At 32.7% G+C, this 17,122-nt stretch overlaps 1 protein-coding gene across 8 annotated transcripts in view; it reads right to left on the bottom strand.

The window, feature by feature from the left end:
- Positions 1-17,122, bottom strand: part of LOC119837319 (protein goliath-like) — a 62,606-nt gene that overhangs the window by 21,255 nt on the left and 24,229 nt on the right. For 6 of the 8 annotated variants that reach the window (XM_038362841.1, XM_038362846.1, XM_038362847.1 and 3 more), the window contains exon 2: positions 5,667-6,236. In XM_038362841.1, coding sequence (XP_038218769.1) covers positions 5,667-5,897 — 231 coding nt within the window. In that variant the 5' untranslated portion in view covers positions 5,898-6,236. The remainder of the gene's footprint in view (positions 1-5,666; positions 6,237-17,122) is intronic. The other 2 variants (XM_038362844.1, XM_038362845.1) reach the window with 1 other exon arrangement.

Raw genomic sequence — 17,122 nt, 5'->3', positions numbered from 1 at the left:
AAAATATATTAAAAGTCGCCAAGATTTAGTTTTAAGCCTCTTAGCTGATAAGCTAATAAAATGACAATAATCAAACGAACTAAATTCTTATCTCCCAAAATTATACTGGTTTCGATCAATCACAATCGGCTCGCAATCAACCCTTATTAAAATTTTGAGTTCCAATCGAATAGAAATTAATAAAATTGACATCTTATCTTTTTGAAGCGGAATATTTAAAGACTTATCTTAAATTACATATTTTTTATAGACATTTTCAAGCGACTTGCAAAAATGGAGCATGTTATCAAGTCGACTGTATTTGTTGTGTTAGTTACCTCATTACTTTATTTTGAAAACATTCAATTTTGGCTTAGTTTCGACAATTTCAAGGCAGTTTCCAGTTGTTTGTTTAAAATAATTACTACTGATCTTACGCCATATCATTCGTCAGGTAATGACAGTAATAGAGAACTAAATTACAGAAAAATAATTATACGGGCCAACCACAAAATAAATGAAACAAAAACGAAGCATATAAACGTCGACAAGGTTTTTTGCCCACGTGCAACGGTGAGTTGAGTCAAGTTGCAAAAATGGCAATGCTTATATACTGGTTTAAAAAGAAGTCCTTAAAACTTCCTGGTTTAAACGTGTTTTAATAATAAAAGTTATTTAAGTATCCAACTAATCTCTATTGTATTGATAACCGACATAACACACGTAATATTAGCTTCCTCCATACGTAGACTATCTACGCTTGAATTTTTCAAATCGGACCGCTAGTTCCTTAGATTAGCGTGTTCAAACAAAGAGACTAACTCTTCCGCTTTATATTATTAGTATAGGAGTATAGGTTAATACATGTATTTCTATATTAAGCATCAACTTTTAAAATTAATCCAAAGAAGTGCCGCGTACCACGTAAAAGTCACATTAGGCTTTCAAAAAAAAAACGATCATCAAAATCGTTTCACCCAATCGAAAGTTGTCAGATAACACGGATAAATAAAAAACAGTCGAATTAATAACTTCCACCTTTTTTGAAGTCGGTCGAACATGTATTTAAATATTCACTGACATGCTCTTTAGGATCAATTACTCATTATTCCTTCTGACCAAATTAGTTACACGACAAATGAAAATAAAGACGAGAGATAATTCCAACCAAGTCGAGGAGAGCGAAAGGTAAAGGTTATTTAGTATGAAGCTAATAGAGTGAAAGTTGTTATATAACATGAATCGTGATGTATGATAACCAGTTATGCCCTTTAGTAGATGTGATAATATCTGTTTCGACATTTATTTGCTTCTAAAATAACTGTATGTGATATGTCATTTGTGTATGGGATTCGAGCAGGCTTCGTCATGAATTGGACCAGCTCGCACCAGGGAATCTACCACACAACCATAGACACCATAAAGCTTAAAGGAATAGCTACTGTGTTTCGTTCGGCGAGTGGAAGAACTGGAAGCTGGTATCCTCTTCCTTATCCTTACCAGTTCTTTCTCTTGTCCCACTTATTTATCCTTTCTTCATCCCATACTTATTAAAGACGCTAATTAGCGCTTACCATGAGGCGATATACAAAACAATCTACACGTCTGATGATTTCAAGTTTTAATACAAGAATGATAATAGAACAGCTTTTAGTTATTTAGATTGTGAATATGAAAATAGTATTGGGGTCTTACGAAGATATATATATGTCTTAAAGAAATAATGGAACAATAAATGTTATAAATTGAGTTCCGACTATGAATAAAACCTATGTCAATGTACAAATTATATTCTTAATTCTGTTTACTAAGATTTAAGACACATTTTATATTGCTGATAGCTAAATTTGGTCAGGGCTGTCACAAATATAATTTTTTGTGAGTTGCGTTGTAACAATACAAAATGCTGATATCAGAATCATTAACAATCGCTTGCCTCTGAACAATGACTAATTGTTTCGTGAAAAATCATTACTATTCATTACTACCGTGAGTCAACCCTACCGTCATACAAATGACATTCAAATTGATATCGTTGCCGAAATTGTTCACTGTCACAAACCAAAATATTTCTAAAATATTTTTTTTTCTTGATTGCTTTTGTATCCGATTTCGAAAAAAAAGGAGAATGTTCATCCTTATGTAAATGTATATTTATATGTGTGTTTTTATATATTACAGCCAGTAATTACAATCATGATATTTTAATTTTGTTACAAATAACATAAAACAGTTTATTTATAAGCTGTGGGTAATTCATATTAAATATCTACGCATTACAGAAATGTTTATCATTGTCAGGGATTCCCTGTTCACTCGAAACGGTTTTTAGCATTTATGACTCAAATAATCAATTTCAAGCAAAATTGTATGTTAAAACATCATATGGATGTACGGACAAACTCAATCATGGGTGGTCAAAAATGTCTGGATGGCGTAGTATAAAATATTAATTGAAATTAACACTTTATTCCCTGACCTTTTAACTCTTATCTATTAGATCTCGGCTCTACAGGTCAAAACAATCAGGAAATACCTTAAAAATTTTGTTCACTAGCTATTCGCCCCGTTTTCACCCGTGGTACATATATAGACTATGTCACTCAGTGTAATTGTAGCTTCCTATTGGTGAAAGAATTTTTGAAATCGTTCCAGCCATTCTCGCGTGATGGAGTGACCAAGGGAAATAGGGATTCATGTTTATATATACTAGCTGCGCCCCACGGTTCCACCCGCGTAAGTCCGTACCCCGTAGTATCGGGTCAAAAAGTTACCTATATATTATTCCAGTTGTCCCGATGTCTACGTATCAAATTTCATTGAAATCGGTTCAGTAGTTTTTGCGTGAAAGAGCAACAAACACACACACATCCTTACAAACATTCGTATTTATAATATTAGTAGGATAGGATTAATGAAACTATTAATAATGCTGCATATAGAAGGGTTTCAGGATGGAAAAATTCGATTCAGTAGTTTAAATAAAACCTTCATACTAAAATGTAAAAGACGTTAGTTTATATTTAGATAGGTACATGACATCCACGTTTATTTTATCCAATTTAACCAATCCTATATTAAGGTCGCTTATCAATACTTCGGATGGTACGTAAGAAATATATAATCAAATATTTTCGTAGAGGCTAACAACTGATAAATTTAATCGCAACAATGTATCTCAAGACTCGATTTGAGACCGAGCCAACGAATGTACAGTGCGTTCACACGATGTTTGTAAACAGTTTTTTCTAAACCAATACTAATATGTTATATTAATACACATGTAAACTTTCTTACGTCCTACATATTCTTTCGTTTTCTCAGTTCCCAAAACGTATCGCGATAAATATTATACTGTTGTTTTCGCATACAAGCGTACTCACATACTAGTGCTATGAGTTTTACTCTATGCATCAGCATCCACTCATCAGATAGGAATATCTGTCGAATGTATCATCATTTTACGTTTATCAGCTCTTCTCTGTAGAGACTGCCTTCCGAACCGGTGGTTAATGTTATAACTGTGTAATATGAGGATTCAAAAGTGCTTCTATAGAAGTCTAGTTGAATGAATAAATGTTTGAGTATGTCGATACGGCCATATTGAAGGAAAAGACATATACATACTCAAATAATAATTTACTAGTTGTCCTCGCCCGTGGTACATATATAGCCTATAGAAGTCAGGTAACACGTATGTATGTACCACGATTAATTTAATTTTTGAAATCGGTCCAGTAGGTAGTTCTTGGGAGCGTCATCAAACACACAAACTCAGTTAGATATTATTAAGTCATTAATAAAATTAATAGATAAGTAAGTATATACACATAATGACTAAAAGTATATACCTACGGGGCGAACACAAATCGAACAAATATTAATTTGTTCTCTATCAGTTCGTTTAATTAAGACAGCACAGAAAATTCGAGAGACTGAAGGTACAAAAACTTAATTATATTTAGCCTTTCAAATACCTTGAAACATTTTACCGCTATCTTACCTAATTATACAATAATATTATCCGTGTTTTGTTTAATTGCGCTTAAATAAACATTACAGTTAATAGCTACGGGGTTCTTCCTTAAGGCATTAGTAATTATAATACAATATACTACTGTTAAATTATATTGATACTAGCTGTGCCAAGCAGCGGTGCGGTTTCACCCGCGTAAGTACGTATCCCGTAGGAATATCGGGATTAAAAGTTGCCTATATGTTATTGCAGTTATCCAGCTATCTATGTACCAAATTTCATTGCAATCGGTTCAGTACTTTTTGCGTGAAAGAGTAACAAACACACACACACATCCCTCCAAACTTTCCCATTTATAATACTAGTAGGACTAGTAGGATAGGATACAATACGTGTTTTTTGTTTTTGTTGAATATTTGTCGTAAATGAAATTTCGTTAAAGACACTACATATCAAATTGTATTGTATTTTTGATTTAAAACCATTTTACATATGTATTAGAATATACTATTTGTGCCCATCTTCCATTTATCCTTACACACATAATTCACCTTTACAATGTAATGATTTTCGCTTATACGAACATAGAATGTACCTAACGTAGTTTCTAGTCATTTCGATAAATAATAGCTTTCCGACAGTGGCTATACAAACAAACAAACATAATTTTGCATTTATATGCAATTGCAGTAAGTCAGGATATCATGGACTACTTATTACAGTAAATTCTGTAGGTTTGCGTTGTTAGATAATTATTTAAATGTTATTTCTTAATTACTATCCATAAAATGCATTGTCGATCTGCACTTACGAATATTAAATTTAATCGAATGTCAGTTATTGTAAAAAAAAATCTAAATGGAATCTTAAAAACCCACAGAGTTCAGAACCTCCTTCCTTTGGGGACGTCGGGTATTAAAAATAAACTGAATTTTATCTAATGTCTAGTGTAGTATGTGGGTATTAAAAATTTTAAATACTACTAACCTGCGCTAGTTTAAACATTTCTTATCAAAATTATTGTAATGTTAGTCATAATTATACCTACGTATACGTGTTTAATGAATGTTTCTAGAAATATATTAACAAATCTTGATTTCGTGAATACTTTTAAATTTTTCATCGTAAAATATTACATTACTAAAATTTAATTATATATTTATAACAAAAAACAATTGTACGACATTTATTTAAACAAAAATGGGAGCAATTATCGCTTCTTCAATTGTTATGTACTTCTAACTATTTATATATAAAATGTGACGTTGATTTCTTTGTTTACAAAATAATTGGCGAAACGGTACGATAAGCCCGGCAACTACGAATCTATTTCGGCAAACGATAAATTATTCAAATTCAAAATAAATACCTCGCACCGCGTAGCAACCGTTGGTTTATCTTTGAAAAACATTAACACAACATCCATTATTGAATAGAAACATCATAATTTCAGAGTGTAACGTACTTTGATACGATATCAACGCCCTAGTTTTCGCGAAAAATGAACACGCGAAAGTTTATTTGCTTTGAATAATTTTTTGTATTGATAAGAACATAACGATGTCTACGTTTAAGGCACATTTGTCGTCGATAGGTACTTCAGTGCTATTGTATACGTATTATACATATGAAGTATTTAGTTATTTGCAAAGAAAATGTATACCATTACGTCAATATCATAATAATAAAACTAATTTCTATATCTACTCACGAATTGACTTGCGAAGTGTGTCTTTCTCACCTCAGATGTATCTCTATAGATCTCGCCGTGCTCGTCTTCGTATGTAATGTTTATGTTCGCAATAGTATAAGTGTCGCTCGTGAAGCGTTCGTCCCCGGGCCCGTAGCGGACCGACTCCAATTCGCTCCCCGGGGAGTGGCACCCCACTAATGTCACTACCCAGCTCAAAGCCAGGCCTGACCAGAGGTCTTCCGCACGCATTTTAACAATGAACACTGCACATTCAAACGGAACTCACTACGTACTGTCAATGTAGCTCGAACACGAAACACGTCTGCGTGCGCGCACGATTCTACACAGTGTGACCGAACGGTTATCAGCCCAGGCTCAGACCGTCAGACGCAATGGATTTACGCGTGCTATCGTTATCAAACGAGACACTAGTTTGAGTTGAATGCTGACATATCCGACTTGTAGTCTATGCGAGAGTTATCGTCTTCGACGCAGCCTCCCGCATTAGTGGTGCTAGGATATCATAACATGGGTTTGGAAGTCAACAGCTGCCCCATAACCGGCGAGGTACTTCACGACAGCCGGCACCTGTAACAATAGCATGACGTTAGTTGTTTTAGTAATGTGGGTAATGAATCATTCGCTTAGCCTAATTGGCGATTCGAAGAAGACCATCGCTTGTCCTCAAGTTTTATTTGCATTACTGCGAAACGGAAATTGGTGCAACTTTATATGTCAACTATGACAAACCATTCATATTATTACATTTTATTTACGTAAGTTATGTTTCCGAATATGATTTTTTTTTATTTGCGCAACTGTAACGCTTATTCAGTTCAACAAGAACAATGCAACAATTTTAAATAACTTCAACCAGTAATATAAAGGTTGATGCTTGAATTTGAAGCTCAATTGTTAGTAAATTGAACTGATTCCAAACTTAAATGAACAAAATATATTTAGGATTAGGACTTTTTCCATAACTATATGCGCAAAAAATACACATTTCATAAAACAGTGTCAAAAGCATAGCAATCCTCGTTACGTATAAAAATAGTTCTCAAATTGAATTCAGTTTGAAGCAACATAGTCGCTTTCATGTAGTATCCATACTATATTCAATGTATACTAAGGAACCAGTCTATCTAGTAACACGAGTTCTTATGTGCAAGAAGCCTCGTACATAACATGTAAATCAGTATAAGATGTTGACACAAATGCTCCATTCGACGCCTTTCCGAATTATAGGACCCAGGCTACATGTTAGATATCACGTAGGCAGTTTCTCATGCACTTATATCTATACCTAACGGATATAAATCTAACATTTTCTTCGTATTTTCGGACTGAACTAAAAAATCTACCTCATTTCTAGTTTCGTTTATTTTTACTATCAATATTTTGATAATTCAATGCAAACACATTTGGAAAAAACTAGAATTTCTAAACAAATTTTTAAATGTAAATAAATACAATAAAATAAACTATTATCATATTCGATTTTATTGCAATTAGGTCACGGACAAACAAACACAGATGGAGAGGTCATTGAACCGCGGTCATTAACCCTAGGTATCAATAAAAATAATCAATTTAATTGTGAGTATTTATTTTTCATTCCCAAAAACTCCGTGGATTTTCAACTAATTGACGTGATTCTTTTTGTGTTTGAGAGAAAGTGTTGTAATTTGATCGCATTTCAGAATCGAGAATAGTAACTCCACCCCCATTAACGTTGTTGGCCTCTTTTTGTAGAAAAGCTTTATTTAATACCAAAAGATCACCGCTTTCTATAACTTAGTAGGATTAAAATTCATTCAGACTCAGCTTCATTAATTTTCCGTAGAAAGCAACATGGCTTCGTTCTTAGTATTTGAAATCGGTTAAATTCAATTTCTCGAAAATAAATAATCCCTGTAATGGTAAAATATTTAAATACGAATAGCTGTATAGAGATAAATATAGAAGTATGTATATTAATAAGCTTAGCACCTTAGCTTGAAGTTATAAAATAAACCAAACGAAACATAGAAAATAAGCATTTTTTAAAAAGAGATAATTGTATCGAAACCAAAATATTTGGTGATTTAAATCAATAGTTTTTAAGTCAGATTATAACGAAACAAACGAAACATAGAAAAAAAACAATTTTATATATAATATATTTATTGCATCGAAATTAATACTTTTAGTCGACTGCGTCATTTAAATCTATTGTCTAAGTTAGATTATAACGCTACCTTAATTACTGAACGATGATAACAAAACAATTTATAACATCCACCTACGGCCGACGCGACGTCCGCGAAGACCTTTATTTAATTCCCTCATTAAGGTTATCAAAGGTGTCGTAACATTATTTCCATACGTTTCCAATTGTGAGCAGTCACGACATTTTTTTCTGTTAAGTAATAACAATTAGAATCCTCACGATTTAAGTACAAAATTACGCAATTATGGTTGACTTGCATAAGTCCGCCGCTTCAATCGTGTGTCTGGATAATAATCTTTTATAATATAATATAAATATAATGGATATGAATCTGTTAACGCATTTCTTTGTTATAATATATCACAAGACAGTAAACGTTTAGTTTATTCGTAGACGAAAATAAACGGGAAAAATCACCTAAATACAATATTTCTAAATTCATATTAAATTATGCGCAATTGACATAAAGACCAGAAATTATAATACAAAGATCAGGCGTAAATGAATCAATAACACGTTCGGGATAAATGGACGCAATATATTTAATTAGTCGTACCATTTGAAATCTTTATCGTAATCGAATGCAGAGGGAGGAAGAAGTAAGTACCGATGTGCTTGCTACAAACACAGTCAATACTAGAGTGGGAGACATCTTCATAGTCAATACTAGAATGGGTAAGTATCTATACTTACTTATATTATAAAGCAGAAGAGTTTGTTTTTTTTATTTAGGACCTACTGGTCCGATTTGAAAAATTATTTCAGTGTTAGATATATTTACCAAGGGTGAACCCGGGGCGGACCGCTATATATATATAGGTATACACTTAAACGTTTGTCTATAATTGGTTTTACAAGTAATAATGTTGAACACGACCGCAATGTGTTTGTGTTATTGTTTAACCGCAACAATTTTAGTTACATATAAGTCTTATAACTAACCAAGATCGCAAAAGGCAAGCATATAATCCTGCCGATGGGAAAACAGATTTACCTAAGGCCACTTGGCCACTATGGTTTGGTACGTTGGTTTAAATTTTACTGTTTTGCAAGAGGATTGCTTCTAGAAGACACAAATGAAGCATATTTCTGAAGACTCAGTTATTTTTACAGCGTTATTTTTTATTCCAGCTCACTCCATTTGAACATACTCCAAAGGAATGCTAATGAGTTATTACATGTATTTCTCGCACGAACCTATTTGATAGAACAGCAAAACTAATGTTTATATTGCTTCTTATTTCCATTATTAAGCCCACAACTAATGCGTATTTCACCAACAAATTTCGAAATAAAAAAGAGCCATAAAACGCACTAAGGCCGTGAAACAGTCATAAAAATACAAAGGCGCAGGAAATTAGGACACTATATCGAGTCGTAAAAGAAAACCCAAGTATCAGCCATGTATTAAAAAAGTACCCATATTTAGCTAGTAATGTGACTATCGATAGATGTAAGTTAAACTTATCTTTTTTGGAAATTTATTGGAACATAAATTATAGAAATACTAGCTGACCCGGCAAACGCTGTTGTGCCTTACTCTTATCACTTAGGGGTATGAAAAATAGAAGTTGGCCGATTCTCAGACCTACCCGATATGAACACAAAATTTCATATTCGGTCCAGCCGTTTGGGAGGAGTATAGTAACTAGCATTGTGACACGAGATAATTTTATATATATAGAATAGAAGATAAATAGGCTCCGCAACCGTCTATGAAAATCTAATCTAACATCCACCTACTTATTTCGGACACACAGGAAAATTTTTCACAATAATTTTTATTGTTTCATAACACGGTATACCTACAAAGGCAGGTTCCTTTTTTCATCATCATCCATTAGCCATAGCAAATATCGTAATAGTATCTATCTAGTATTGCGCAATTAACGTACGTTGACTTGGCAATAAAAAATAAACATCCTGTATTGCACCAATGGAATGGAATTTATACAGTTCTTTGGGAATGCGGGATTTGTCTTCATTTCATTTTATTGGCTAACAATGATATAGAATGTCTTAAGAGGAAGTTAAAATTATGGAATGAGATAGATATCGCTTTGGCCTTTAAATCAGTGAGACTCTGAATAAGCGAATTTTGTTACAACAGGGCATTTGATAAACCTATAATTAGGAAATAAGTAAATAATAGATATGAAGAGACTACTTACAAATGAGTTTTGTCCATGCTATGCGCAGAATTAAATAGGGCACTAAATGATTCAATTAAGAAATGGTGGAGTCTAATGGCATAACCACCTGATAATAATGAGACCAACATTTTTGTATGTACTGTATACATACACAATTTTTTAAGGACGCGTGTGTTATGTAGTAATTAAATGACTGCTAATTCTATGTTAAGTTTTAATGCCAAGTGTTTTAGTAAAGGAACCAATATTGACTTTTAATTACTTTCAAATACCGAAAGGTTAAGATCTGGATTCGTCACTTGTATGAATCAATTTGTAAAGTAAACAAGTTTGTGTGTTACGTTTTACCCACATGTGTACATTTGTTATTATATTATTTATCTATTGGAAGTTTATTGTAGCATTTATTTGACCGTATAGTATGGTCGGTCTTTGTAATTTTAATTGTAATTTTAATTTTCGTGTATTTAAAGAAACAAACAGCATACCTAAAGTGTATAGCTGAATACAATACACTTAATAAACTATTTTCTTATAGAAATGGATACACTTCCGCGTGAAATAACACGAATATATTACAAGAACACACGTAACAGATTTCGTTTCTGACTTTATCGTTATGTTTTATTTGTTTTGTACTCGACGTGATAATTAAGGAGTGAGGAGTGCTGTCCTCATGACACGATTTCCTTTTGTTTCTTTGTGTGCGTATTACGGAATACAATGTTAATCACTAAAGCAGGGTACAACGCAAACTGCGGGCCAAGTAAGCTAATTTAGTAATATTTAATTACATTAAATTTAAAACTTAATTTATTTCCAGTAAACGTTATACATAATTATTACCTTAATTTAAGACAACAATAGTGCAAATGACACTATTACGATTCAACTGACAGTCCATTAGAATCCATTTAACATTGTGTAAAGTGTGTCTTATTTTTAAAACTAACGCAGTCATAGTAGTCTGACAATCTTCAGTGTTGCCAACGAAAATATCCGATGACATAAGATCCCCATGGCAATTTATTTGCGAATCGATTGAATTCGATTGTGCTTCAATGATCACCTTTGATAATCAATATTTATTAGACTACCAAATGTGTCCAACCATTCCGATAGGATTCAATGAGACACAATTGAAGCATTTTTAAGTTTGCCGACTTGGGGCCCAGATTTGAAAGAAACACTATCCAATTTTCTTCATTAATCAAACACAATTCTTCCATGATAATTTTGTTATACTAATATTTATTATGTTATAATAAATAATTATGTATTCTACAAAATTCCTTCTACAAAACGAATATGTGTAAGAAATTTCCCTTTAAATTCAGCTTTACACATGTAATTGAAACAACGATTAATTTTTAATTATTAATAAAATATTCATATTGTATTTATTATGTATCATTTCACTAAAAGACCTTGGTACGTATTACAATTACGGACTACTTTGTTATCTTTGCACACATTCTTTAAATCTTTAAAGGAAATATTGCAGAGAAACGCTCTTAACAAATAAGTAATTAACGTTCTCATTATTTATCTTATCTCAGGTAGGGACTTAGATAGGTACTAAAATTAAGGTTACGTAAACTCATTAAATATCATTCTCAGGATAATTGTCACGACGATTCATAGTTTTATTTTATTTGCTATCCCTACGGTCAATGGCTGTTGTATCAGTTAGCATACATAACATTACGATATGATATTATACTTTTTGCAAATTAATACAAGAAGAGAATTAGGTTATTGGGGCTTAGTATTCTAGATATTTGTCCTGGAAATTAAATTGTATCGAAACTAGCATTTTGGTATGAATGAAATCATTAAAGGAAATTAAAAAAGAAAACTATTAAAGGAAAGTAGTAAAACGAAACAAAGTGAACGTTAAATATTAACATTTGACAGTATTTAACGTTCAATTTGGTAGGAAGTAGGTAGGCAGTTGAAGTAATTTTTTGTTATTCGTTTAAATATTTTTTTTATATTTTGCATGTCCTCTAATAAGTATTTCATTCATTGTAAACCTTAAATCGTTTTTTTATTATGTACAATACAGGGTGAACTGCAGGCAAATATCTTGACGTATATATATTTCTTAAAAAAGTCAAAGTGGATATTTCACTTAGACACATACTTTTTTGTATGTATTCATTAGTTCTTACATTAGGAATTGTGTCTTTATAAACAAAAATATGCCATTACAATTAAACCGCAAATAAAAGCACCGTCATAGTAATCTGTAGATTATAAAAACGATTTTAAAAGATTATACATATCTTATCACATTATAAATGAAGCACCATACCAAACAACTGTTTACCATATAATTATGGTAGAAATATAAAACCGAGAAAGCGATAAAGTCGGAAGGCCATCCTCTGACCATGACTGGGCAAGGTGCGTCCTTCGACGCCTTCCGTATTGTAGTGATGCCTGTTATCGACAATAAAGGCAACGGGTCGATGAACTCGATAATTTGCAAATAATACATGTATTAATGAACCGAATAATAAACAATATGTTTCTGATTTTTGCGTAGATATGTTATCATATTATTTTTTTTCTTTTTGTTCTGGAATTTAATGTATAAGAGTATTTAAAACAATATATGGTCTTTCTTATTATTTCTTGCAGACAACAATTTACAAGACACATTTTAATTAATAGTTCTACAGAACCATATAACATAGATTTGTGAATTCATTCATTAAAATATAAAATCACTTAAATTTCTCATCAATGAATATATTATATACGTATACCAATTTAAATTTCGAACACAAACATTCAAATTACATCGAATACTAAACCTTTAAATTTGGAATATAACCATCGACAATAAAGGCGCGTAATCATTCCCTATGTGACCTTGTTCGGTTTCCCTTCGCGTGTTCTCTGTCATGAACTTAGCCATTTGTTAGAGGCTACGAACTCCTAACCTAATGGATCGACATTGGCATTGAACCTATTTGTCATAGCTGGTTGTCTATGGAACCCGATTATTTGTGCTCGTTTATTCTTAGATAATAAATGAGTTCCATATTTTCTTTGTATTACGTAAATATGTATGTATAAAAATGACACCATACCATGTGTTGATACTGTTTTCCTTATATATAAGAGATTTTTTTACGACAAACCAGTTTCCAATAAGTTGTGCGTGTCTTTTACTCATATAAGGATAGCTCACAATATACTACAAATATGTACGTATTTTACAGCTACACGATGCTATTTTATGTGCTTAAATGTTAAGACCTGAAATAATTTGATAGAATTTAGGGTTTCGACCTTAGGAACAAGTGCAAAATATAAAAATGATCAAAAGTATCCTGAAAAATGTTATTCAAATAATACTTAAAAAAAAAACATCTCACCGCCGTCCCTTAGTGGGAAATACTATTCCAGATTTCAAAATGATACTAAATTACAACTAAATCCTATCACACACAAATCAGTTGAAAGATGAAGACTTTATGAGAAACTATTTATTTATTTATTTAATTTATTTGTTAATGGTATATAACTAAACCAAAAAAAAAGAGGTTCGAATTGAGAACCCTTTTGTCCGTTAACTGAAGCCTAACACTCAAACTTTCGAATCAGTTCGAGACGAAAGCTGTTATTTCTTATTTATATGAGAGGACTGCGCATCATTTCCAATCTATCTATCAAAACAGCATAATATTAAAACTGGTTTCAGACCTACGGTACGGGCAAACATGTGAATTACATCACCTTATATTTTGATTACCAGGAATGTACTAGAAAAATGAGGTTCCAAAGAGACCCATCTCAACGTCCAGTGAATCGGAACAAACTTCCTCAATGTTTTTGCGTGTTCCAATCAAAAGGTGAAATGGAGCGAAATAGTCTTAATTGGTCAGTTTTTGTCCGCTGACACTTCCCTATGAAAAACTATTACTAATTCATCATTGAATCTCTGAACGATTCATTTGTTTGTGGTAGAGAAGATGCGATGCGAAATTAAATATGGGTATATGGCACTTATGTATATTTATGTATTTAAATATAGATAGATAGATAGATGGATGGATAGATAGATTAAACGTTTATTAAAAGAATACATAAAATACACGACACTTAAAATAGACAGACAATTAAACATAGAAAAATTATAAGAGGAAAAAACAGGGCGGAGACAAATGTGATCTGGGTTTTTAAAGGATCTTGGCTCAGTATAAATGTCAGAGTCAATGGGACCCTGACGCTCATATTCTGCCATCACCACTTGAGGGCAGAAGAATAAAAGATACATGTAAATTATCTTATCTATCTTGTAAATTATATTAGCTGTGACCACGCACTGTTTAAAATATCGTTATTTTATACATAATGTAAGTCTCATATTTTAATATTCCTCCTCATTTTAGTAAATAGATGCTGTTTTTTATCATATTTATGTCTGTATATGTTTTATGAAGTCGTATTAAAACTTGGATAAAGAAAACCAAAACATACACTGTATTCCAAAAAGAAGAAAAAAGTTATTATTATTTAAATAATCCCTCGTGTATAGTAACTCATGAATGACCAGCAAACTTACTCAGGTACTTACGTCAATTTATACGTATTCCTATATAAATATTGGTAACGCGTCATAGTCATATTGGTTTTATGGACGTGGAGGACGTAATAAACTCTTGTTACTTTAAAATTGACGCATTTGAAGCGATATGCATACAAGAATTCTAAATTAAATAGACAAATATGATTGATATAATAAATACAAAGGTTGTGAGTAAAGCGCTAGGACTGTATTAAATTACAGGACTATATTAACTACATCCACATTACTCTATTGTATATATCTTTACCAATATGCATGACATTATAAAGCCTTATGTACCTGCATATGAGTGGTTGATAAAATTGTATTTACAAAACACAAACTTAATAAATTGGATTAACGTTTTCTCTGGGTACGCTCGAATCGGTGGTGGTTTAAAAATTGATTCATCACTACAAAAGTATACATGAACAAAAAGTTTGAGTTAGAGAGACAATCGTCTTATCACACACACACACTAGTGTTAGTTACAAAATTTTTAGTATTCATCTCCTTTCACACGGTGCGTATTATATACTCTAAAATCGGATCGTGTGAACAGCTGAAATACCAGCTATCCTCAACATCCTGACCACAAAACCTTCCATGCGTAAATACCAGTGCATTGCGTGACCAGATGACGGAATGATAAATCACGTAAACTAGTTTGTTAGATTCAATGTGAATGCGACTAGACATGTATCATTTTTAAATTGTTGATAAAAAAGTGATTAATTAATTCGTCGTCCTAGAAACGAACTAGGTTCTCAATCAGACTACTGTATTTCTCGCTTTGCTACTTGATATCCCCGTGGATTTATAACCGATTAGCTGCACCCCGCGGTTTCACCCGCGTAAGTCCGTATCCCGTAGGAATATCGGTATAAAAATTTGCCTATATGTTATTCTAGTTGTTCAGCTATCTACGTACCAAATGTCATTGCAATCGGTTCAGTCGTTTTTGCGTGAAAGAGCAACAAACACACACACATACTTATAAACTTTCGCATTTATAATATTAGTAGGATTGACGTGATTCTATTTGTTTTTCATAGAGAATTGTTGTCATTTGATTACATTTTAGTTCAAGTTGGGGTGATACGTCGGCCATAAACGACGGTGACCTTTTTATATAAGACAAATGAGGGGAACATGCGAAATTTTGGTGAAACATTTACCGTTGCACCGTGCAGATAGATTTATTCGCTCAGTCGAAATTACAATATTTATATGGGAGATTAAAGATGAGTTTTACAAAATCGTTGTATCAAAACCTTAAATTAGTGTCGCTAGTCGAATGGTCGAGCTCAATAAAAGTAAATGTATCATATTTTCAATTATTATTTATTTGAGACCAATCTTCGAGACGTGTGTACACCTGTATATTTAACTCAACATCTATAGAAAGGTATGTCAGTTACTTACATTCGCACAAATACGCATATCCAGAAGCGATATTTGCAAATGTTTTTTCCTTACACGAATTGTACGAATGTTAGTAAATATGTGACCCGGATGAGAATGCATATTTATCATAAACATTGTATAAAATATACACAAGATGCAGGATACAAAGAAACCAATGAGGACAATTAATACGTTCCAACTGTTTCCTCAATAAAAGTGTGATAAAGTGGCGTTGTTTCAATTATCACAAGTCAGAGGTTAATATCTTTATCAGTAAGAGCAACGATCCGCTTGTTCAACGCTGTGAGGTAATGGCATTGCTGGATGGGATATTCAACTGTAAGTTCAATGGTGGTCAAAGAGCCCAATGTTATATGCAAATATCGAAAATATATGCATGTTTTTAATTGTATGTAAGCGACAGCTTTACATCGAACAGTTGAATTATCATGCGGGTTATTTATATTTTAAATAGGCACTTATCAACATGCCAGCAAGGTGATGCACAAACGACTTTTCTATCGAAAAAGTAATTTGCATAGAAATGCAGCAACAAAAATTAAGAAAACACGATATGGCTTATGGACCGCCTCCTTGGTATGACCGCCTCCTTGGTACAGTGGTTAACGCGTGAGCGTAGAACCGAGGGGTCCTGGGTTCAATTCCCGGTGGAGACGCACAAAAAAAAAATGTCTCGGTCTGGCAGGACACAGAAGGCTGATCACCTACTTGTCCCTACAGAAAATCGATCAGTGAAACGGATGTACATCATCTGCCCCTTACCCCACTAGGGGACACGGGACTTCACTTTTATATGGCTTATGAACGTTTTTTTAGCGTGCATAAAAATAATATAAAATAGATAGAGCTGGCTGCCGAATCGTGCTCGACTCTCACATTGTTAACATTGACAATTTTGTTGCATTTTCACCAAACTGTAACCACTTAAAAGCGATGAACCGTATTACGAGCATATTATAATTACTATGCAAATTCACACATATAGTGTATTTCCTTACAATGCTTTTAAACGTAACAACAACCCGACAATATACGAGCATCTTTACAAACAATAACACGTCGGGCCTTTATCATTAACGCTAATAGCCGCACTGTTACG

This window comes from Zerene cesonia, chromosome 27 (assembly GCF_012273895.1).
Source record: "Zerene cesonia ecotype Mississippi chromosome 27, Zerene_cesonia_1.1, whole genome shotgun sequence".
In the NCBI taxonomy this organism is placed as follows: Eukaryota; Metazoa; Arthropoda; class Insecta; order Lepidoptera; family Pieridae; genus Zerene; species Zerene cesonia.
The sequence above is the reverse complement of the archived record's forward strand: the minus strand, read 5'-3'. Positions and strand labels throughout refer to the sequence as shown.